The sequence below is a fragment of the Myxocyprinus asiaticus genome, chromosome 3, assembly GCF_019703515.2.
Source record: "Myxocyprinus asiaticus isolate MX2 ecotype Aquarium Trade chromosome 3, UBuf_Myxa_2, whole genome shotgun sequence".
Classification (NCBI taxonomy): Eukaryota; Metazoa; Chordata; class Actinopteri; order Cypriniformes; family Catostomidae; genus Myxocyprinus; species Myxocyprinus asiaticus.
Genome location: NC_059346.1, coordinates 19,228,114 through 19,252,482, shown reverse-complemented (window position 1 = coordinate 19,252,482; position 24,369 = coordinate 19,228,114). Strand labels below are relative to the sequence as shown.

General features: G+C 39.1%; 1 protein-coding gene across 2 annotated transcripts in view; it reads left to right on the top strand.

Moving 5' to 3' along the window:
* LOC127417164 (oxysterol-binding protein 2-like) overlaps window positions 1-24,369 on the top strand; it is a 134,269-nt gene that overhangs the window by 107,437 nt on the left and 2,463 nt on the right. For both annotated transcript variants that reach the window (XM_051656919.1, XM_051656930.1), the window contains exons 4-13: window positions 12,489-12,687; window positions 12,820-12,943; window positions 13,878-13,944; window positions 15,038-15,187; window positions 15,633-15,878; window positions 20,380-20,500; window positions 20,736-20,839; window positions 20,983-21,078; window positions 23,194-23,378; window positions 23,476-23,696. In XM_051656919.1, coding sequence (XP_051512879.1) covers window positions 12,489-12,687; window positions 12,820-12,943; window positions 13,878-13,944; window positions 15,038-15,187; window positions 15,633-15,878; window positions 20,380-20,500; window positions 20,736-20,839; window positions 20,983-21,078; window positions 23,194-23,378; window positions 23,476-23,696 — 1,513 coding nt within the window. The remainder of the gene's footprint in view (window positions 1-12,488; window positions 12,688-12,819; window positions 12,944-13,877; window positions 13,945-15,037; window positions 15,188-15,632; window positions 15,879-20,379; window positions 20,501-20,735; window positions 20,840-20,982; window positions 21,079-23,193; window positions 23,379-23,475; window positions 23,697-24,369) is intronic.

Sequence of the window (24,369 nt, the reverse complement as noted above, 5' to 3'; positions counted from 1 at the left end):
AGCCGGTGTTCTCATCAGAGTAAGACGCCGCGCAAATCGACCCCCGCTACCCACTATTCTACTGGCAAATGTTCAGTCTCTGGATAACAAGCTCTGCGAGCTGAAAGCGCGGATCTCTTTCCAACGAGAGACGAGGGACTGCTGCATTATCTGCCTAACAGAAACTTTGATGTCTGCGGAGATTCCAGACTCAGCCATTGAACCCGCGGGGTTCTCCGTGCACCGAGCGGACAGAGCGAAAGACCTCTCAGGTAAAACTAGAGGAGGTGGTGTATGTTTTATGATCAACAAATCCTGGTGTGATCAGAGGAACGTACATTCCATCAAGTCTTTCTGTTCTCCTGATCTGGAATTTCTTATGCTTCTGTGTCGACCACTCTGGCTACCGAGGGAATTCACAGCGGTCATTATCACAGCTGTGTACATTCCCCCACAAGCCGACACAGACCGGGCACTCAAGGAACTGTATGGGATTATAAGTGAGCAGGAAACCGCGCACCCTGAGGCCGCGTTCATTGTGACCGGGGACTTTAATAAAGCCAGTTTAAAATCAGTCGCACCAAAATATCACCAGCACATTAGTTTCAACACACGAGGGGACCGGGTTTTGGATCATTGCTACTCTCCGTTCCGGCATGGCTACAAATCCCTCCCCCGCCCACCATTTGGCAAATCGGACCACTCTTCCATTCTGCTTCTGCCCACTTACAGGCAGAAATTGAAACAGGAAGCACCCACCCTCAGAACGATCCAGTGTTGGTCGGACTAATCAGACTCTATGCTACAAGACTGTTTTGATCACACGGACTGGGAGATGTTCCGGTCCGCCTCTGATGATGACATCGAGCTTTACGCTGATAGCGTAATGTGTTTCATCAGAACGTGCATAGAGAAAGTGATTCCGACCAGAACTGTACGAATCTATCCGAATCAGAAGCCGTGGATCAATAGCGATGTTCGCGCGGCACTTAATGTGCGGACCTCCGCTTTTAATTCCGGGAACGCGGAGGAGCATAAACAAGCCAGTTATGCCCTCCGAAAAACTATCAAAACAGCAAAACGCCAGTACAGGAGCAAGATTGAAGGACAGTTTAACACCACCAACTCTAGAAGCATGTGGCAGGGAATTAACATCATCACGGACTTTAAAGTGAATAAAAACTCCGCCATGAACACCGCTGCCTCTCTACCGGATGAGCTAAATACTTTTTATGCTCGTTTCGAGGGAAATAACACCGCCCTCGCGGAGAGAGCTCTCACGGCCGAAGCTACAGAGGTTAGTTCAATCTCCGTCTCTGTAGCGGATGTAACCCGATCCTTCCGACGGGTGAATATCCGCAAAGCCACGGGCCCAGATGGCATTCCGGGCCGCGTCATCAGAGCGTGCGCGAACCAGCTGGCTGGTGTTTTTACGGACATTTTCAACCTTTCCCTCTCTTTGTCTGTAGTCCCCACATGCTTTAAAACATCCACCATTGTGCCTGTACCAAAACAATCAAAAATAACTTGTTTAAATGACTGGCGTCCTGTTGCTCTGACCCCCATCATCAGCAAATGTTTTGAGAGACTAATCAGAGATTACATCTGCTCTGTATTGCCACTCAATCTTGACCCGCTGCAGTTTGCTTACCGCAACAACCGCTCCACTGATGATGCCATTGCATCTACAATACACACTGCTCTCTCCCACCTGGAAAAGAAGAACACTTATGTGAGAATGCTGTTTGTAGACTACAGCTCAGCATTCAACACCATAGTGCCCTCCAAGCTAGATGAGAAACTCCGGGATCTGGGCTTAAACAGCTCACTGTGCAGCTGGATCCTGGACTTCCTGTCAAGCAGACACCAGGTGGTTAGAATAGGCAGCAACATCTCCTCATCACTAACCCTCAACACTGGAGCCCTGCAGGGCTGTGTTCTCAGCCCACTACTGTATTCCTTGTACACACATGACTGTGTGGCAACACATAGCTCCAATGCCATCATTAAGTTTGCTGATGACACGACAGTGGTAGGTCTAATCACTGACAATGATGAAACAGCCTACAGAGAGGAGGTGCACACTCTGACACACTGGTGTCAGGAGCACAACCTCTCCCTCAATGTCAGTAAGACAAAGGAGCTTGTGGTGGACTTCAGAAGAAAAGACAGAGAACACAGTCCCATCACCATCAATGGAGCACCAGTGGAGAGAGTCAGCAGCTTCAAGTTCCTGGGTGTCCACATCACTGAGGAACTCACATGGTCCATCCACACTGAAGTCGTTGTGAAGAAGGCTCATCAGCGCCTCTTCTTCCTGAGACGGCTGAGGAAGTTTGGAATGAACCGCCACATCCTCACACGGTTCTACACCTGCACTGTGGAGAGCATCCTGACTGGCTGTATCTCCGCCTGGTACGGCAATAGCACTGCCCACAACCGCAAATCACTGCAAAGGGTGGTGCGAACTGCCAGACACATCATCGGAGGTGAGCTTCCCTCCCTCCAGGAAATATATACAAGGCGGTGTGTGAAAGGATCATCAGAGACTCCAGCCACCCGAGCCATGGGCTGTTCTCACTGCTACCATCAGGTAGGCGGTATCGCAGCATCAGGACCCACACCAGCCGACTCCATGATAGCTTCTTCCCCCAAGCAATCAGACTTCTGAACTCTTGATCTCCCACGATCAAAATACATCAGCACTTCACTTTATTACCCTTACTCTTATATCTCACACCAGACTATTATAAATTATATTATTATTATTATATTATGTTCTCTCTTAACAACTGACTATCAACCGACAGCCTGAATGTCAATACAGTACAATACTGTACATTCTATATATATATATATATATATATATATATATATATATATATATATATATATATATATATATATATATATACTTTTTTTATATATATATATTTTTATTTTTAATTTTTATTGAATAATGTGTATCTATATAGTTAAAAAAAAAACAAAAAAAACTGCGTATTGTATACTGTACAGTGTATGTTATTATTTGTATATTGTTGAGTGTAATTATGTGTATAACAGATGTTTAAATTGTGTTGTGTTAATTTGATGTTATTGTAAATTGGTACTGTCTCATCACTGTCACGACTGCTATGTTGATCGGAACTGCACCCAAGAATTTCACACACCATTGCACTTGTGTATATGGCTGTGTGACAATAAAGTGATTTGATTTGATTTGATAACTTTGTTCATATTTTAAGGGGTCATGTCATGCAATTTTCTTTTTTTTTTTTTTGTATTATGTAACCTGAGGTCCACTAATAATTATGTTAGTAAAGTTTTTTGCACCAAAAACAGTCAGAATTTAGTTATATATGATCATTTTAAATCCTGTCTCTGGCCCTCTGACTGAAAAAAAAATTTGCCTTTCCTTGTCTTGGCAATATTGTGCATTTGCACACAGGATCCAGTGCAGAAGCCAAATATTTGTGTAGATGGTAAATGAAGAGCAAACGAAATTTATGATTTTCGAGATGGATAATGCTGACACACATCTTTATATAGAGCCAAACATAGTCAGGTTCAGTGGCGCTTCATTTTATCACATTTTACACAGTACTTGCTGCAGAGCATTGTTAAACTCAGCACTGAATGCTGCCGGTTCATGCGCAGTTGATTGTTGTTAAACTCTGATGATCAGACTGCATGCTGATTTTATCAAAATCAGACAGCGGGCCAAATAAAAAAGTTTGTTGCGCCGGATATGGCCCGTGGGCCGTCAATTGAATAGCCTTGATCTTGTGCAAGTTTACATAGACCAACAATGAAAAATGGGTGCAAGAACACCCAAAAAGATGGGTGCAAGAACACATCCAGGATGCGTTTATGCTCAAAAAAGCAAGATGCAGCGCAGCTAACTGAAACAGAATGGGGGTCTTTTAAAGAGTCTTTTAAAAGTGGTGCGAGATGCATGACAATGGTCAAAGACAACTGTCTTGTGCATGTTTATACAAAAATAATTTAAAACAGTCCAGATGGGCACCAGAAGGTGTCCTGTGTAAGTCCCCTTTAGTATGGAAGAATCTGTCCTGCTCTCTCTCTGTTTACTAACGGTGCGCCAGTGGTCGGGGCCTAGGATGCAATAATGTAAAAGTAGGCACTGATGTCATTGCTGTCGTGGCGGTCATGAAATAATGAGCACCCTAATGACTTAGGATAACCACAGAAGTAGAGAAGAAGGCATTTTTGCAGCTTTGTGTCAATAAATGCTTTTTTTGCATTGGGGAGGAAGTTTAGAGTTCTGAAGCTTACAGTATGTTCAAAATATCAAGGAAAATGTGATTCCTCTTGACATCACCCCTTTAAAGGGATAGTTCACCCAAAAGTGAAAATTATCTCATTATTAACTCACATTCATGCCATCTTAGATGTGTATTACTTTCTTTCTTGTGCTGAACACAAACAAAGATTTTTTGAAAAATATTCTGTAGGTCCATAAAATGCAAGTGAGTCAGGCCTTTGAAGCTCCAAAAATTAGATAAAGTCAGCATAAAAGTAATCCATAAGGCTCCAGTGGTTTAATTAGTTTCTTCTGACACAATCCAGTTGGTTTTGGGTGAGAACAGACCAAAATACACTGTAACTCATTTTTCACTGTACACCTTGTCATTGCAGTCTCTAGGCCCGATCATAATTTCAAGCTCGATTACATGTCCTATTGCTTTACGCATGCGCAGAGCGCTAGATGGACCTATAGGAAGTGTAATCAAGCTTAAAATCATGATCGCCAAGGAGACTGCTGTCAAGATATACACTGAAAAAGGAGTTACGTTTTGGTCTGTTCTCACCCAAAACCAACTGGATGGAGTAAATGATGAGATCATTTTCATTTTTGGGTGAACTAAACCTTTAAGGCTATTTGTATTCAGTGTGTTTAATCATGTGGAGAATGTTTTCCTTTAATTCCTTTAATTTTCCCTAATGCCATAGTCAATATGAATGGGCTCAGAAATAGTGCGAGGAATGATTGTGATTCATTTATACCTCTTAGCTACTTGTGTCTTCGATCAATATGTACAAAGTGAAACCTAATCGTTTATTAGCTCTTACCGAGACATCTTTTATCATACAGACCCATTTCCAAAACTAGCTTCAGAATGGAACTATATAATACTACAACAGCTCTAATTTACATCTTGTTAATTCCAGACCTAATCCTAATCTGTGCCTGGGAAGATTCAAAACTGGAAGTATCACATTTCATGGTCATTCTGGGCCTAAAGTCAAGTCTTGCTGTTGCATTTACTTTAATCAATGACAGCTTTTTCTGTCGGTAATCAATAAAGGTAGAGCTTGCCTCTACTGCTGTGTTCAATACAGGCCTATGTATAGCTCTCAGTTTTGTGGATGTCCTCTGTGTCTTACATTTGATTTACTAAATAAAATTTTGGAAAGGTTTCACTACCCTCAGTGATGAAAATCAATACTTGAAAGTAAGTTTGTCTTATGTGTTCCCATTTCGGCACTGGTGGTGGACTATACTCAACTTGAGCTCAGGTGAACTTTAACAATATCTAGCTATTTATTTTGATTTTGTGGGATTCGCAAAAGTGTTTCGACCAAATGTACAAATGTGGCTATTAATCACATGTGAATCACTTATTAATGCTCATGTGAACATTTCTGAACTTGAACACCAAGTCCACTCTAGGCTCACAAAACCAAACTTTTGTCTGTCGGCATAAAGTCTGTTCCATATTAAAACTTAGTCAGTCAAAGAAATGAAAGGACCAACCACAGTTTTTAAAATATGATTGTTATGTTCCTGTTTGTGTCCATGCTAAATAGTATGTGTCAGTCTGAACTTTCTCCGGCTCTCCGTAGTCCGTACTATTCAAATAGACTGCCCAGTTTAAAACCGAGACAAAACCCATTCAAGGGAGCTTTTGCTGAAGTTACGGTACTCATTTGTTTGATCACTATCCATTATTACATCCAATATTTTTGTTTTTGACTGTGTGACTACAATCTCGTTTCCTTGACCCCCTTGCATTATTATTTGTTCTTTGGTTTATTTTTGTCCCCATTTTCATTATTATTGTTTTTTTTTTTTTTCATATCGGGGAGAAGCGGACAGGTAAGATGTCACGTGACGTACATTGTACACACACGTAGGGTTACTATTCTGTATAGACACACTAGGTAAGGAGAGAGTGACACCCTACATTTGGGCTAGATTAGGTAGGGCATCTTGAAGACAATTTTATTTACTTTTTTGGTTTCTAGTCAGTCTAGAGGTTAAAACGTGTATGTTTTTGTTTTGTTTATTTTGTTTGTTTTGCACCGCTCACGTCAATTTTCCCCTTTTCTGTGTGTTTCGGTATTTACCTGTTATTGTAAATATTTCCATTTCACTTTTCACTAATTCACTTATCACTTTACACATTTGTATATAAATATATGCTTGATTATTGCACCATATTTTCCCTTATTTGTTGTCATTTGTTCCAGCACACAAATAAATTTAAAATCTATTTTTAATGTTTCACCCTTACATCCCTAGGCCATCTTGGGGTCGTAAAATTATTGGGGGCTTGTCTGGGATTTAAAATACCCATACTGAGACATTAAAATACACAGATGAGCCAAAAAATTATGACCACTCACAGGTGAAGCGAATAACGTTGATGTTTTCCTAACAAGGCCACATATCAAAGTCTGGGTAGATTAGATGGTAAGCGAACAATCAGTTCTTGTAATCAGTGTGTTGAATACAGGAGAAATGGGCAGGAGTAAAGACCTGAGCGACTTTGACAAGGGCCAAATTGTTATGGCAAGACAACTGGGTCAGAACATCTTTTAAATGACAAGGCTTGTGGGGTGCTCCCAGTCAGCAGTGGTGAGTACCTACTGACAGTGGTCCGAGGAGGGACAAATCTCAAACTGGTGGCAGGGTGTTAGACGCCCAAGGCTCATCGATGCGCGAGGGCAACGAAGGCTGTCCCATCTGGTCCGAACCCACAGAAGGTCTAGTGTGACACAGGAGGAACGTGTCACAACACATGTTGCATCGCACCTGCTGCGTAGCCGCAGACCGGTCAGAGTGCCCATGATGACCCCTGTCCACCGTTGAAAGCACCTACTATAGGCACGCAGGCGTCGGAGCTGGACCTTGGAGCAGTGGAAGAAGGTCGCCTGGTCCGATGAGTCCCGTTTTCTTTTACATCACGTGGACGGCCGTGTATGTATGCGCCATTTACCTGGGGAAGTGATGGCACCAGAATGAGCTGTGGGAAGATGACAAGCTGGAGGGAGTGTGATGCTCTGGGCAATGTTCTGCTGGGAAACCCTGGGTCTGGCCATTCATGTGGACGTCAATTTGACACATGCCACCTACCTAAACATCGTTGCAGACCAGGTACACCCCTTCATGGCAATGGTATTCCCTGATGGCAGTGGTCTCTTTCAGCAGGATAATGCGCCCTGCCACACTGCACACATTGTTCGGGAATGGCTTGAGGAACATGATGAAGAGTTCTAGGTGTTGCCCTTGCCTCCAAATTCCCCAGATCTCAATCCATTTGAGCATCTGTGGGATGTGATGGACCAACAAGTCCAATCCACGGCGGCTCCACTTCGCAACTTACAGGACTTGAAGGATCTGCTGCTAATGCCTTGGTGCCAGATACCACAGAACACCTTCAGGGGTCTGCGTTGTTTTGGCGGCACGCGGAGGACCAGCAGTATATAAGGCAGGTGGTCATAATGTTTTGGCTCATCAGTGTTTACTTTTGTGCTGGTAGCAACTTTAGGAGCGGGTAAATTCAAAATTGAGAATAAAGTGGAATATACAGGAACATCTACTTTACTTAATAATTTTAAGAAATTAATAGCTCACCAGTGTGTTATGTGTTATTGGCTGATTCTATTTGCTTCCATTTGAAATTATTCTGATCTTTATGAGATTAGCATAAACCATCAGCCCTGCAGACAGCTGTCAGAATTTTAAGTGTTTGAGTGATCTAACTCTTAACCAGATTTGCCTGCTATAACACAAATTCAGTAGTGAGATCTCTGTTTGGACAGCTATATGGATTCTTCTTTTGTTCATATCTGAAATTATTAATAGGCAGCTAAATAGAAATACACACACATAATGAAAAGTGCTGAACAGTACTATGGGGCCCAGCTCATTAAACCACTATTACACATGGACAGACTACACAGGTCTAATGAGAGGAAGACCATTTAGATTTATGATGGATAAGCGGATTATCGTAAGACTTCAGTTCTTATATATTTACTGTACATCTGTATATGGAAGGTGATGAAAATATGTTTTCTTCACTTTCTGTGGCACTGAATGATGGTCCTGTGATGTCTTATGATGGTATGATATCATATGTCAGGACTCAGGAGTGTGTGATTAAAGGCCAGCCAGCATTTCAGTGAAATTTGGTGACATCCTCAGTTGGAAAATCATTTAATAGATAAAATAAATACCTTTTTTTAATTTTTTTTTTTTTTTCATGCAAAACATTTTCTTTAAGGGTAGGGTTATGGTGTGTGTGAGCTGCCCTGCAAAGACAAATGCAGTAATACACATTTTTGCTGTAACTGTCAAAATTGAGTTACTGTATAACCAAAATCAGGTCTCTTAAACTTTGATCCAGCCTATGACAGAGGCCAAATCCATAACTAAACTATGATTCAGAGAAAACAGATTGAGACAATTTTATAGTCCACATTTCACTGGGCAATCAAAATACATGTTTCAGTGGTGGGATAGTTACTGCATTTTGGTTTTGTAGGGCAGTATGGTATGTCTACATTTAGAGAGCTAAGTAAATGTGTGCGTGTGCGTGTGTGTGCGTGTGCGTGTGTGTGTGTGTGTGTTTAATATGTGATATGTGAATAGTTTAGCAAGTAATAGAGATTATAGAACGGTTTTATTAAAAATCTCATTTGGCATTTCATTACAACCATAAATCGAATGACACGCCATCTGTAGTTATCAAATGCAGCCATCTGCTTTATGTATGGAATCGCATGGCCCTTGCCCTCTCATAACTATTTTAAAGGGCATTCCTCAGACATGATGCACATCCCCTAAACTCTTCCTGGAGTCATGAGCAGTCTGGGCAATGTTGCCTCGCTCAGCAAAAAAAAATAACAGAAGTGTTGCTTATGTTAAAGGTAAGCAGCTGTAGTTTCATGAACGTGTGAGGAAGCCACAGTCACATGCTGAGTGAAGCAGAAAAGATCCTCTCTCATAGCAGAGCTCTAGACTGTCAGTGCTGAGGGGAGTGCAGGTGAGTGGGTAATTATTTTGGCACTTTGGTTGTGTAGTTTAAAGCAGAGATCAATCTATAATGTTTTTGTTTTTTTGTTTGTTTGTTTGTTTGTTTGTTTTACAACCTGGACCATTACTGATTACTTTAGACTTTAGTCTAAAATGTCCAACTGTTTTTAAATAGTTTTATTTCTGCTTTTAATAAAAACGCATGAAAACACGCATCATAAATGTTTTTATAATTGTTATAATTTATTTAGCATAAAATACTGCAAGTCAAACATTTCTTTAACACATCATATTTAAGCATGAATGGTATAAAAAAATCAGTGTCTGTTCTGACTAACAAATCCAGCAGACAGAGGTCAGTGAGATTAGTTGTGCCTTTGTGGCTTGTAGAGATGAGGATGATGAATAAAGAAACAATGATGAAAGTAGAGATGAAGAAATAGAGGGATGGAGAGACAGAAAGAGAGTACAGTCGAGAGATGTCTCTGACACCCCAAGGCAATAGCACTGTAAAAGATGTAATTAGTTGTGACTGGGAGCTGCCTTAATGATTTGTGGCTATACATTAGTCTCAGTCATTAACGTGATTGACGAGCTGTGATGAGAGAGATGCTTTCACAGATACTGAATTATATTAGAATGGTTCTTTTCAATAAAATGTATGTGTGGTGTGGGTTATTGTATATAATAATGAGAAATAAACAAGCCATTTGTCATTCACATATAGCGCTATATGAGGGAAGAAAAGTTTTCTAAGTTTTCGGGTTACAGCAGTACCCGTAGAAAATAAATGTCACAAATGGGTTCGCTTTAATATCTCAGTTATTTCTCCCAGATAGCATCTAGATTAAATAGAGAACAAATGGAATGGAGTGCTTTTCAGATTTTTTTCCTTAAGAACATATTATTAAGAAGAGATCTGAACAATGTCACAAACTGTGCTCAGATACAGTACCAAAGATACCAAGATCATCAATCATGAACTAAAACATTTCTCATCAAATTTTTCCAAGGCCAAATGATTTGACCTATGCTGTCCACACTACATTTGTAGCTCCATACTCTTACTTTATGTCATCAATTGTCTCATTTGATTCTATTCTTATTTCTCCCAAGGAATTTTAGGAGAAACATCAGAGACAATGTTGGTACTTGCATTAAACACAACTGAGAACCATATCAAATGCCCTAAACTGTGAAAGAGCTACCTCTAAACAATATAAATTTTCTCTGGGTGCAATCATATGATTATTTTGCATGTGTGTTGACCAAGAGTAACCTCTCTTATGCATTTGTATTGCTCAATCCTGCAAATCAGAGACTACATACCAAAAAAAAAAAATATGACTCAGCCCATAGACAGGCTGCCGGTCATAAATCTGCTGCTTGTTTTGTGTTTGTGTGTTTCTGAGCATGCACAAGTCATCAGATTAACTCTTTCACTTCTGCTTTCACTTTGACAACTAGAGCTTCTACATTTGATCAGTTTCATCGACTCGGATCCCATTTCTGTTAAAGACCTCCATTTACGTGTATGCATTTGGCAGCCACTTTTATTACTACCACTTAAAGTGCATTCAAGGTATACATTGTGTTCCCATGACCTTGGTGTTTCTAGCACTATGCTCTACCAGTTAAGCTACAGGAGAGTCCTCCAATATAATATTTTTAATGAAGTCAGACACTTCATTGGCTAAAGAACAAGAAAAAAAAGTTAGGGGGGGAAATATTAGAAAGAAAGAGAGAGAGAGTGGAATACAAAAAGGACAGAGAGAGGAAGGCATTTCCATGTCCTCTTCCTGTGGGGAACATTTTTATGAGGGAGACCAGAACAGTAATGAGGAAACAGTTGAATTTATGTGTGATGCCTGCAGCAGGAGGACAGATAAGATCCCAAGAGAATTGGGAACCAGGATTATCATGATGGAGGAGATAGTGAGGGAAAGCAGAAGCGGAGGATAAGGATGTCAAGGCATCATTTGCTCTAAACCTTTAGAGTTGAGAAGTTTTATAAAATATTGTTAGTGAAAACATTTCAGAAATGTATGATTTAAATTTATAATCCTAAAATGGATTAAATATTATTTAAGGAGCTGTGTCCTGCAATTTAGTAATATTTTTTTTCTAAAATACACTTACAAAATCAGTCAAGGTTGCTTGAACCAAAAACGTAAATTTGTTTTTCATGAACATTTCCCACCTTCTCTCTGACCCTTTGGAAAAAACTTGCTGTTTTTGCTGTACCTTTAAAAGTAGGCATATACAATTTGCACTTTGGTGCAAATAAAGGTAGATGCTATTTACACACCAGTGCAAATAGTGGCAAATATTATTTGCACCCCAACCCTGGTACAAATAATGGCAGATACTATTTACACCCCTAATTAAATACTAACATACAGTATGGGGGGAATACATCCAGCATGTTTTTTGTGTTTATTTAGAGTCCCACAGACACACTACACCAACCCCTACCCCTAAACCTAACCCTACCTCCCTTACATGGTTTTACTACAGTTACCATTGTATCACCATTGTATTTTTTAGTAAAATTACAATAACCACTAAATTAAACATGGTTACTATATAAAGTCCATATTACTCTAGTGACCCCATTATAAAGTGCTTCAAATCTATGGTTTCTGCCAAAAACAATTTTATGTATTATTTATTATCACAAGTAGTATTAAAGTAAATATTAAGAGTGGAGACAGAAAACCAAATGGGGAAAAAGAGAGCGACAAATGCGGAATCGAACGCAGGCCGGAAAGGCACGATCACACTGGCGTTACACTGTGTGGCAGGTGCTATTTACACCTGGTTGCAAATAATCACTCCATTAAAAGTATGACTCCACCTGTAAGACTTATATATGGACAGTATAAACTCTGTTGCGATTGGCTAACCTCTGTGTGCCAGTGTAGTTCACACTGTCATTCGCAGTTGTGACATAATTACCATGACTATTCCTGCATGACTTGTTTCTGGTACTTGTTTTCCATATAAGGTCTGGGTGGACTGGGTAGGGAGCTTTGTGTTGTGAATGTTCTAATGTCATCAAACTTTTATTTAACTTTTAAGGAAAACCTTGTGTCCTCTTTAAAATATAATATTTTTTAATTAAGTTTTTATTTGAGTTGAGAGTCCTAAATATGAGACACTGTGCACATCTCTGTGTTTGTGTTGTTGTTTACCCTATGTCTCGTCTGTCCCTGTGCAGGCGTGCCGAGATTTTCTGGACCTGGCAGAGAGCCACAGTCGCAGATGGCAGCGAGTACTTCAGCATGAGCGAGAGCAGCGCACCCACCTGGAGGAGACCATTGAGCAGCTAGCCAAGCAGCACAACAGCCTGGAACGAGCCTGGAGAGAGGCCCCCTCACACACCGTTAACACGCCTGATACACCCACCACCGATACGGGTGAGACACTGGAGCTGGGCGACCCATATGACAATTACTGTACAGACCATAGCATGGTGCACTACCATGACTGGTGTTTAGAGCTGTGTTGTGCTCATTCTTGATTTGTTGTGTTTGTCTGTGTGTATGTAGGAGTGAGTGAAAGGCCCCGGAAAGAGGAAGCGAGTGATGAAGATGAGGATACAGAGTATTTTGATGCCATGGAGGACTCACCTGCCTTTATAACAGTGACTGCCACAGACCCCTCTCAACACAGGTCAGCCTCATACTCATATTTACTGACTGTTTACTCTTTATACCTGCTCTTTTAGGGCTTGTATTTATCAGCAAAGTTGTTTTAAACATGGGATGATAACATTTGTCTCCAGTATGTCCCCACCATGCATCTTAAAGGATTTTTCCAGGTTCAATACAAGTTCAGCTCAATAGTCACCATTTGTGGCATAATGATTATAACCACAAAAAATCAGTTCAACTCGTCCCTCCTTTTCTTAAAAAAAAAAAAGTAAAAACTGAGGTTAAAATTGAAAAATAATTGAAGTTAATGGGGCTAATATTTGGAGAGTTTAAAGGCAGAAATTTGAAGCTTATAATTTTATAAAAGCACTAACATTAATTATTCTGTTAAAACTTGTGCTGTAAAGTTGTTTAAATCATCATTTTTAGGGGTTTTAGGGTTTACGGCGTTACATTGAAATGGCAATGAAGTTGTAAAATTACTATACTATACATAAACAAGGTTAGTAAGCAATTTTATCACACTAAAATCATGTTAGCATGCATGTTGTTTACGTCTTTTGGCTATAATTTTGAAGCAATGAGTATTTTAATGTTTTCAGCGGGGCTGCACTGCTATTCACTAAATGCACATTGCCAATGCAAAATAAATTTAAATTTACCTGAATTGTGATTTTGCAGTCTGAATTTTAAGTGATAAGATAAAAAAGATTGGGTAATAAATTGTGCCCTCTTAGCTGTCATTTCACACTTTGTACACTCCTGCAGTGATGTGTGTTCCTGTCATCTCAGAATGTTCTTTGTAAGAGACTCTTGTTTAATGGTTTATTGCACGCTTCATTAGCAGCTCCCGATATCTCCATTCCTTTGATCAGGCACATCTTCACACCTCTGTTCTGCTTATTTTTCTACACCACACTTTATGCATCTCTCTCTTTTTCTTGTTTGTGCAGGCATTCTCAGAGTAATCTCAGTGGTGCTAGCGGAGGGCACCCCAACGACTGGAACCAAGAGGACAATGTGAGTTCTCTTAGGCCCTGTTTACGCCTGGTCTCGGCTGATCCAGTCACAAGTGGACAGTGTTAAATACAGGTGTAAACAAGGTCCAAAATTTTTTGAGATCCGATCACTCCAACCACATTTTAAGGTAGTCAAAATCGCATGCGACCACCACTGTGAAGGACCACCTACTCATTTGTTAATCAAGAGTTTGCTAAAGGAATAAAATTATGCATTAATAATAATGGAATAAAAAATATAAATAAAAACTGTAAAAAAAAAAAACATTTGCACTCACCCGGAGCTTACTGTACAAAGGGAACCAATACTGACGGCATTAGGGTAATGCACATATATAAACTCTTGGGTTTACATAAAGGCTATCACATTTTTATCATTTCACGTGTTATCATTCAGAAAAACAAGTGGTGAAATTTGTCTTTTTACAGAATGCACTCTGTCTGTGTTCAGCACATACACACATACTGGTCTTATGAGCTTCACATACCACTATGCATTTTTTCCATCATAAAAGCAGATCCTCATCCATAGGGTTGCATGACTCCAACAAGAACCGAATACCAATAAAGTATAATTCTATAGGAATCAAAATATTACAACTATTGCCATACATTTCTTTGCGTGAAACACAGACGCCATTATATCTTCTTCTTTTCTCATCCAACACCGCAACACGTGTATCCACAGCGCCCATAGTGGACTTAATTGTAACTGCAAAATATGGCAAGAGATTCTGACAGAACAGTGTAATTCAGCGCTGCTCACGGCAGGCAAATGCAGAAATGAAAATGAATTTGCAATATTCGAGTAGAGACACATAAGATTCAGCATGACTGTCTCCTCAGGCTGTCTCTGTTCTTCCTGGGATCTCATTTGTTGTATTTGTCTCAATTAACTGACTCTTAATTAACTGATATCTTCTCTTTGCTCCTTTTGGTGACTCGCTTTTTGAGACAGCTGTCAGTGTTTATATTATGCTCCTCAAGGGCTGTCAGGCCCATTCACACGTCATCTCTCAGCACAAACACATGACAAGATTCAGATGTATTTTACTACAAACCCTCATGTCCCTCCCTCTCTCTGTCTTTTTCAGTGTTCTATGAGCAGTAATGATTTTTCAGGGAAAGAGCTGCAGCCTCACAGTAGGCGGACACAAATCCCAGAGAAACCCAACTATTCACTCAATCTGTGGAGCATCATGAAGAATTGCATTGGCAAAGAGCTCTCTAAGATCCCAATGCCTGTGAGTCACACATATACACCTTTCTGAATGAGGGACGTTGTCGTATGTGCATTCATCTCATAAGCATTTATTTTATAATATCAGCAACATCACATGTGTAGAAAATGGTTCTAAATAGGATGTGAAAATTAGAATTAGTGCATCCCAATATTAGGCTTTGTTGAAATTTGTTTGCTAAAGATGCAAAGTCTGCCAAAGATCACCACACCACTTTTTTTTCTGTAAACCCTAAAAATGATAAAGAATTAGGTATTACATTTAGCTAAATGCTAACACTGTCATGCCAACTCAAACAGTATAAGGGGTCTGTGGTATTAAGACTGTCTTTCTAAATACTCAAAAAGTATGTACTTTACCAACTTTACCATCACCTGTGACTACATACTTTCAGTATGTGAATTAGGATGCAACCATGGTAACTTTCTCTCCCACTCTTTGTCTCAAGGTGAACTTTAATGAGCCCCTGTCCATGCTGCAACGTTTGACAGAGGATTTGGAGTACCATGAGTTGCTGGATAAGGCAGCGCGCTGTGAGAACTCTCTGGAGCAGATGTGTCTGGTTGCAGCCTTCTCTGTCTCATCCTATTCCACCACAGTGCACCGGACGGCCAAGCCCTTCAACCCTCTCCTGGGAGAGACATATGAACTGGACCGCCTGGAAGAATTCGGCTACCGTTCCATCTGTGAACAGGTCAGAGTACAATGGGCTCTAAAGGATCTCAGAATGCTAATTGAATCTTCCCGACTATACAGTAGTGAGCATTGCCATTAGAAAATCTCCATAGACCTGCTCTGCTATTTAGATATTTAAAGACCCATGAAATCAAAATTGGAATTTTGTGGCTTTTTGTCTATGTCTGTAAGCTCTTAGTCCATCTATACCTAGGTTTACTTCTAAAAGTTGACAAAAGGTAACCATTAGCAGATATACATATTTAAAATGTACAGTTTTTCTCTTTTAGGAAAACGGACCAAAGAATTGATGAAAAATATTGATCTTCTACTAAGCAGATTTTTGTTCAATCAAATGCTCCCTACAAGGAAAATGACCCTTATCCTAATACCACCTGAAACTTACTAGCAAGTAGCAGATCATGGTTCATTGCTGTGATGTTTTTTTTTTTTAGATTTTGTAATAAAATTGTTTAAGAGATATATCCATTTAAAAAATTGTTTTTACATCTTTTGCATCAAATTTGACCTGGGCATCAATTGTGGCTTTACATATGATATTATGTAGATTTTTTTTATTTTATTTTTTTACATCTATTAATTAGATTTTTTCTTATAAACACTTCACTTACATTTAGCCTCTTTCCCCTTACCCCCATACATTTTAGTCTCTCACTGGGACTGCATCTTGTTTACAAGCATGCACACACACATACAGTCACACACACATTTCTATACAAAACAGACATGACAGTTTTAACAAACATAACAAATAAACTAAATCAAAGGTACTACTGTCTAATGGGGTGTGGCGAGAGAAAATGTTTATGCACACATTAGTCTAAATAGGGCTTGAAAGAGGAAATTGTCCACATTTTACGCTGCAGCCATCTGATGCTGAACCAGCTTGCAGCATACTCACGCATCAACATTCGGCAGTTCATGCGAGTAAATAGAACAGACTTTGCTTAAAATCATAGTAAAGAAGTATTTATGTTGTTGAGTTGTACAGTTGTTTTGATGATGTTTAGTTGAAAAAGAATACGTTGTTTTCATAACTTTTGACCACCAAGTTGTATTGAGCAGTTATGAGTAATAGGAAATTCATTCAAATTACTAGTAATTATCATATTAGATGTTAATATAAATTGTATTTTATGTTATATTTATATAATATTTTACAGAAATGTTGATGAAAAAAAATGTCTTCACACTGGTTTTGCTGTAGTTAATGTATATTTTGAAATGTCAAAGAATTTATACATTTTATTATTTCTGAAAAAAGCGGCATATTAATTAATAACTTTTATTTTTGTCAGTTAACATATCAATCATTTTACATGTATGAACAGTTAATGACTATTGATGACTTACAATTTAGTTTTAGATGAAAACCATTGGGTTATGAATGATTTATTACCTTGAATTCCACCCGGTCAAAATCGACCCGCGAATGCAAAAGGTGTATGCATGCAATAGGAGGGTTAAAACAAACAAAGCAATTTTATAGCGTACATTTTTTGTGGAAATTAACCTACAAATGGCTTACCAATGTCTCTGCATAATAGCTGGGATAGGAGAACATACTGTATTTTAACACTGAAAAACGTTACACAATACATCTTTAAAAATAAAAGGGACAATTCCTTCTAATTCCATCCAAACTTCATATTTCAATAGCAAATTCATCAACACAGGAAAGAAATATGTTCGTTGAGTGATTTCGTAGGATCATTAAACAATACTGGCTTGTTTTGACAGCTTTTCTGTTTTGAAACATTTTCAAAGTGATCCCTCGATCACAAAACATTATATTGGCATGACATTTATTTGTTTGGACAACGCTTTCTAATTTTTTTAAACCTTTATTTTATCCGGATAGTCCATTGAGATATACAGTTGTGTTCAAAAGTTTGCATACCCTAGCAGAAATTGTGAAATTTTGGCATTGATTTTGAAAATATGACTGATCATGCAAAAATTTTATTTAAGGATAGTGATCATATGAAGCCATTTATCATCACATAGTTGTTTGGCTCCTTTTTAAATCATAATGTTAACAGAAATCACCCAAATGGCCCTGATCAAAAGTTTACATACCCTTGAATGTTTGACCTTGTTACTGACACACAAGGTGACACACACAGGTTTAAATGGCAATTAAAGGTTAATTTCCCACACCTGTGGCTTTTTAAATTGCAATTAGTGCCTGTGTATAAATAGTCAATGAGTTTGTTAGCTCTCATGTGGATGCACTGAGCAGGCTAGATACTGAGCCATGGGGAGCAGAAATGAACTGTCAAAAGACCTGCGTAACAAGGTAATGGAACTTTATAAAGATGGAAAAGGATATAAAAAGATATCCAAAGCCTTGAAAATGCCAGTCAGTACTGTTCAATCACTTATGAAGAAGTGGAAAATTCAGGGATCTCTTGATACCAAGCCAAGGTCAAGTTGACCATGAAAGATTTCAGCCACAACTGCCAGAAGAATTGTTCGGGATACAAAGAAAAACCCACAGATAACCTCAGGAGAAATACAGGCTGCTCTGGAAAAAGATGGTGTGGTTGTTTCAAGGAGCACAATACGACGATACTTGAACAAAAATGAGCTGCATGGTCGAGTTGCCAGAAAGAAGCCTTTACTGCACCAGTGCCACAAATAACCCCTGTTACAATATGCCTGACAACACCTTGACATGCCTCACAGCTTCCGGCCCACTATAATTTGGAGTGACGAGACCAAAATAGAGCTTTATGGTGACAACCATAAGCGCTATGTTTGGAGAGGGGTCAACAAAGCCTATAGTGAAAAGAATACCATACCCACTGTGAAGCACAATGGTGGCTCACTGATGTTTTGGGGGTGTGTGAGCTCTAAAGGCACAGGGAATCTTGTGAAAATTGATGGCAAGATGAATGCAGCATGTTATCAGAAAATACTGGCAGACAATTTGCATTCTTCTGCATGAAAGCTGCGCATGGGACGATCTTGGACTTTCCAGCACGACAATGACCCTAAGCACAAGGCCAATTTGACCCTCCAGTGGTTACAGCAGAAAAAGGTGAAGGTTCTGGAGTGGCCATCACAGTCTCCTGACCTTAATATCATCGAGCCACTCTGGGGAGATCTCAAATGTGCGGTTCATGCAAGACAACCAAAGACTTTGTATGACCTGGAGGCATTTTGCCAAGACAAATGGACAGCTATACCACCTGCAAGAATTTGGGGCCTTATAGACAACTATTACAAAAGACTGCACGCTGTCATTGATGCTAAAGGGGGCAATACACAGTATTAAGAACTAAGGGTATGCAGACCTTTGAACAGGGGTCATTTAATTTTTTTCTTTGTTGCCATGTTTTGTTTTATGATTGTGCCATTCTGTTATAACCTACAGTTGAATATGAATCCCATAAGAAATAAAAGAAATGTGTTTTACCTGCTCACTCATGTTTTCTTTAAAAATAGATATATAGATATATATAGATACACTACTGGTCAAAAGTTTTGAAACACTTGACTGAAATGTTTCTCATGATCTTAAAAATCTTTTGATCTGAAGGCGTATGCTTAAATGTTTGAAATGAGTTTTGTAAACAAAAATATAATTATGCCACCATATTAATTTATTTAATTATAAAACTAAAATTTTATTTAAAAAAAAAAAAAAAAAAAAAAAAAAACATTTTTAAATTGATGACTTGGCCCAAATAATAAAGAAAAGCAGCCAATAAGTGCCCAACATAGATGGGAACTCCTTCAATACTGTTTAAAAAGCATCCCAGGGTGATACCTCAAGAATTTGGTTGAGAAAATGTCAAGAGTACATGTTTGCAAATTCTAGGCAAAGGATGACTACTTTGAAGATGCTAAAATATAACACAGTTTTGATTTATTTTGGATTTTGTTTAGTCACAACATAATTCCCATAGTTCCATTTATGTTATTCCATAGTTGATGACTTTACTATTTGAAAAAATAATAATAATAATAATAATTATAATAAAGTTATGAGTTATGAATTATAATAAAGAATGAGTGTTTCAAAACTTTTGACCAGTAGTGTATGTATGTGTATATATATATATATATATATATATATATATATATATATATATATATATATATATATATATATATACACTGTATAATTATTATTATTATTATTATTATTTTTTAATGAATCTAGACCTTTGTCTAAAGCAACTGATAAGTGTGGAAAAATGCAAGCAATTTAACGTAAAGCAGCCAGCCATTTTAGCAGAGCTGCAGTACAAAATTTTAGTGCAGTCACCTTTAACCATCATTGGAGATGCTTCTCATGCAGAGTATAGGGTTTGTTGTTTTGAGGGTAATGATGGTTGAAGGTGACTGTGAGAATTCCAGAATCAGAACTAGAAAATAAATTAATGCCCATTTGTGATGGTTACTATTTTAGAGCTCCTTGGTTATAATAATGAAGCAGCGCCCCCTAGTGGGGTGTTTGATATTGATTGGCAGTCTGTTGTATGTCTCAGGTCAGTCATCATCCGCCAGCGGCTGCTCATCATGTGATGTCACAGCGAGGTTGGACCCTGTGGCAGGAGATCACCATCGCTAGCAAGTTCCGTGGCAAATACCTCTCCATTATGCCTCTGGGTGAGCCTCAGCTCCTTATTCTTTCCTATTTCTCATTTCACACACAGTTTTACTTAGCTACCTAAATTAGGACATACCATAGACTACTGTTGTTTTTTTCTGTTGTTGGATTTTTCTAATAAAAAAAAATAAACAAAAAAAACTATTCCAATTGTGGATGTCCCCAAACTCTAGCTAAGTAAATGCACTCTCAATTGGAACAGCAATTTCACTGATGTTCTCTCTCTATAACTAGGTGCAATCCACCTGCAGTTTCATGCGAGTGGAAACCACTATGTGTGGCGTAAAGTCACCTCCACTGTACACAACATCATTGTGGGCAAACTGTGGATTGATCAGGTAATACTTTTGATCTAGATTTAGGTTACAGTTATATATTTCAAAATGCCTGTTATCATTTTCTGTAAAATCTAGCATTTAATAATAAGTTTTGTCTCTCTCTTGTCATCTCAAGTGTATTCCTTCACACTTTTGTCTTTCAGTCAGGAGATATTGATATAGTCAACCACAGTACCAAAGAGACCTGTCAGCTTAAGTTCTCTCCCTACAGTTACTTCTCAAGGGAAGTCCCACGAAAGGTATGTTTTTGACTAATACTGTCTCCCCGCTCCCTCTCTGTCTTCATCATCTCATTCTCACTTTCTCTTAATTGCAATTTTATGTGCTTTGTTGGCACAATAAACAACTGTACATTTTGTATCACCAAAGCATTTGCTGGTTAACTGCATACAATGTGAATAGTGCCAATAATAATATTTAAATGAAGTTTAGTGTAATTATTTAACTGAAATAAAAGTTAAATAATAAAATAAAAAGAATAAAAAAATAAGATTATATTATATTACATACGGTATATAACTATTAATATAAAATGTAACTATTATAATATACAGTTGATGTCAGAAGTTTACATACACTTAGGTTGAAATCATTAAAACTCATTTTTAACCACTCCACAGATTTCATATTAGCAAACTATAGTTTTGGCAAGTCGTTTAGGACATCTGCTTGGTGCATGACACAAGTAATTTTTCCAACAATAGTTTACAGACAGATTTTTGTTCATTTTTAATTGACTATATCACAATTCCAGTGGGTCAGAAGTTTACATACACTAAGTTAACTATGCTTTTTAGCAGCTTGGAAAATTCCAGAAAATGATGTCAAGCCTTTAGACAATTAGCCAATTAGCTTCTGATAGGAGGTGTACTGAATTGGAGGTGTACCTGTGGATGTATTTTAAGGCCTACCTTCAAACTCAGTGCCTCTTTGCTTGACATCATGGGAAAATCAACCCCAGAAAAAATATTGTGGACCTCCACAAGTCTGGTTCATCCTTGGGAGCAATTTCCAAATGCTTGAAGATACCACATTCATCTGTACAAACAATAGTACGCAAGTATAAACACCATGGGACCAAGCAGCCGTCATACCGCTCAGGAATGAGACACATTCTGTCTCCTAAAGATGAACATTGTTTAGTGCGAAAAGTGCAAATCAATCCCAGAACAACAGCAAAGGACCTTGTGAAGATGCTGGAGGAAACCGGTAGACAAGTATCTATATCCAACATACAAAACAAGTCGACATAACCTGAAAGGCTGCTCAGAAAGGAAGAAGCCACTGCTCCAAAACTGCCATAAAAAAGCCAGAATACAGTTTGCAAGTCCACATGGGGACAAAGATCTTACTTTTTGGAGAAATGTCCTCTGGTCTGATGAAACAAAATTTTACAGTTTGGCCAAAATGACCATTGTTATGTTTTGTGGAAAATGGGTGAGGCTTGCAAGCTGAAGAACACCATCTCATGTTGTGGGGGTGCTTTGCTGCAGGAGGGACTGTTGCACTTCACAAAATAGATGGCATCATGAGGAAGATGGCATCGTGGGTCTTCCAAATGGACAATGACCCCAAGCATACCTCCAAAGTTGTGGCAAAATGGCTTAAGGACAACAAAGTCAAGGTATTGGAGTGGCCATCACAAAGCCCTGACCTCAATCCGATAGAAAATTTGTGGGCAAAACTGAAAAAGCGTGTGCGAGCAATGAGGCCTACAAACCTGACTCAGTTACACCAGTTCTGTCTGGAGGAATGGGCCAGAATTCCAGCAACTTATTGTGAGAAGCTTGTGGAAGGCTACCCAAAACATTTGACCCAAGTTAAACAATTTAAAGGCAATGCTACCAAATACTAACAAAGTGTATGTAAACTTCTGACCCACTGGGAATGTGATGAAAGAAATAAAATCTGAAATAAATCATTCTCCCTACTATTATTCTGACATTTAAAATAGTGATTCTAACTGACCTAAGACAGGGAATTTTTTCCACGATTAAATGTCAGTAATTGTGAAAAACTGAGTTTAAATGTATTTGGCTAAGGTGTATGTAAACTTCTGACTTCAACTGTAACTATATTAATAATAATAATAAAATAATAATAATATTTTTGTGAGTGGCAAGGCTCACTATGATCTCATTCTCTCTTTGTCTCTCTGTCTCCGTCTTGCCATAAACTGCCACCCTGAATTATGATTGATGGCAGAGTTACTTATGCATGAGTGTTTTTCATGACATTTCATTATGTTGCTATTTCACCTAAACCATCTTTCTGCCTTTTCTCTGTCTCTGCATGCTTTTGTAGTTCAACCCCAGAGCTTGTTATCCTTGTTCTCATTGTTCTCACTCTCTAAGGTCACTGGGGTGGTGATGGACAGTGATGGCCAGGCCCACTACATCCTATCAGGTACATGGGACGATAAGATGGAGAGTGCCAAGATCGTGCAGAGCAGCAGAGGAAGCAGCAGCTCTGAGGGCAAACAGAAGACTGTCTACCAGACACTGTCGCCCAAACTACTGTGGAAGAAATATCCGCTACCGTAAGAGCTACTGACATATGCCACAGCACTCATTGATTCCTTCCATTCCTTCACTTCCATTTCTCTGTCTTTATCTTTTTCTCTCCATCTCTCTCAGTGAGAATGCTGAGAATATGTACTGTTTCTCCTCTCTGGCTCTGACACTGAATGAGGAAGAGGAAGGTGTGTGTTTGACAGACAGCAGGCTGAGGCCGGACCAGCGGCTGATGGAAGCTGGACGTTGGGATGAAGCCAACTCAGAGAAACAGAGACTAGAGGAGAAGCAAAGAGCCACAAGGAGGAGGAGAGAGGCTGAAGCATCAGAGGCCATAGATGAAGGTGAGCAGACGGCAAAGGAGTCGTCGCAAACTTTGTTTTTTTTTAGCCCAAAGTATAACTCGCTCAGATACGAACACTAGACGTCTGTGTACAGGACGCCTGACGCAAATTTCGTCATCAGCAGAGTGCTCGAGCACTGAGCACATACGGCCCGATTTTTCTAACTACACTAATTAGTGGTTCAAAAAGCTGGCAACACTCACAGTTGAGCCATTGCTTTCATGAAAAAGTGCTAGAAGAAGATGTAATCACCGGTAAACAATAGGAGACAAAAGTGGAAACAACAACAGTGGATGTGCACCTGTAACGGTAGCCAGCTGGTAGGTAGCTATGCAGTGTGTAAACCTCACTCTCCACCAGACACTGGTTCGAATCCCGCTCAGAGCGGGTCAAGCAGGACCGGTTACACACGTCAAGAGTGCGTATGTGAGGATGTCAGGAGATCCCTGCATTTGTATAGCTTGAGTCTGAAGGAACATAAAGACATTTTTATGGGTCTAAACTCCTGAAGAGAAATAGTCCAGTATCTCATAGCAGTCATAGCGCACATGCGGCAACCGCCTGTGTATGCGCGACAGTCATGTGAAGTACTTTGAAAGGCTAGCGTTCGACCGTACACAAATGCTAAGCGTTCGTGTCTAAACCGAAGTATACTTTAGGCTTAAGGGTTAGA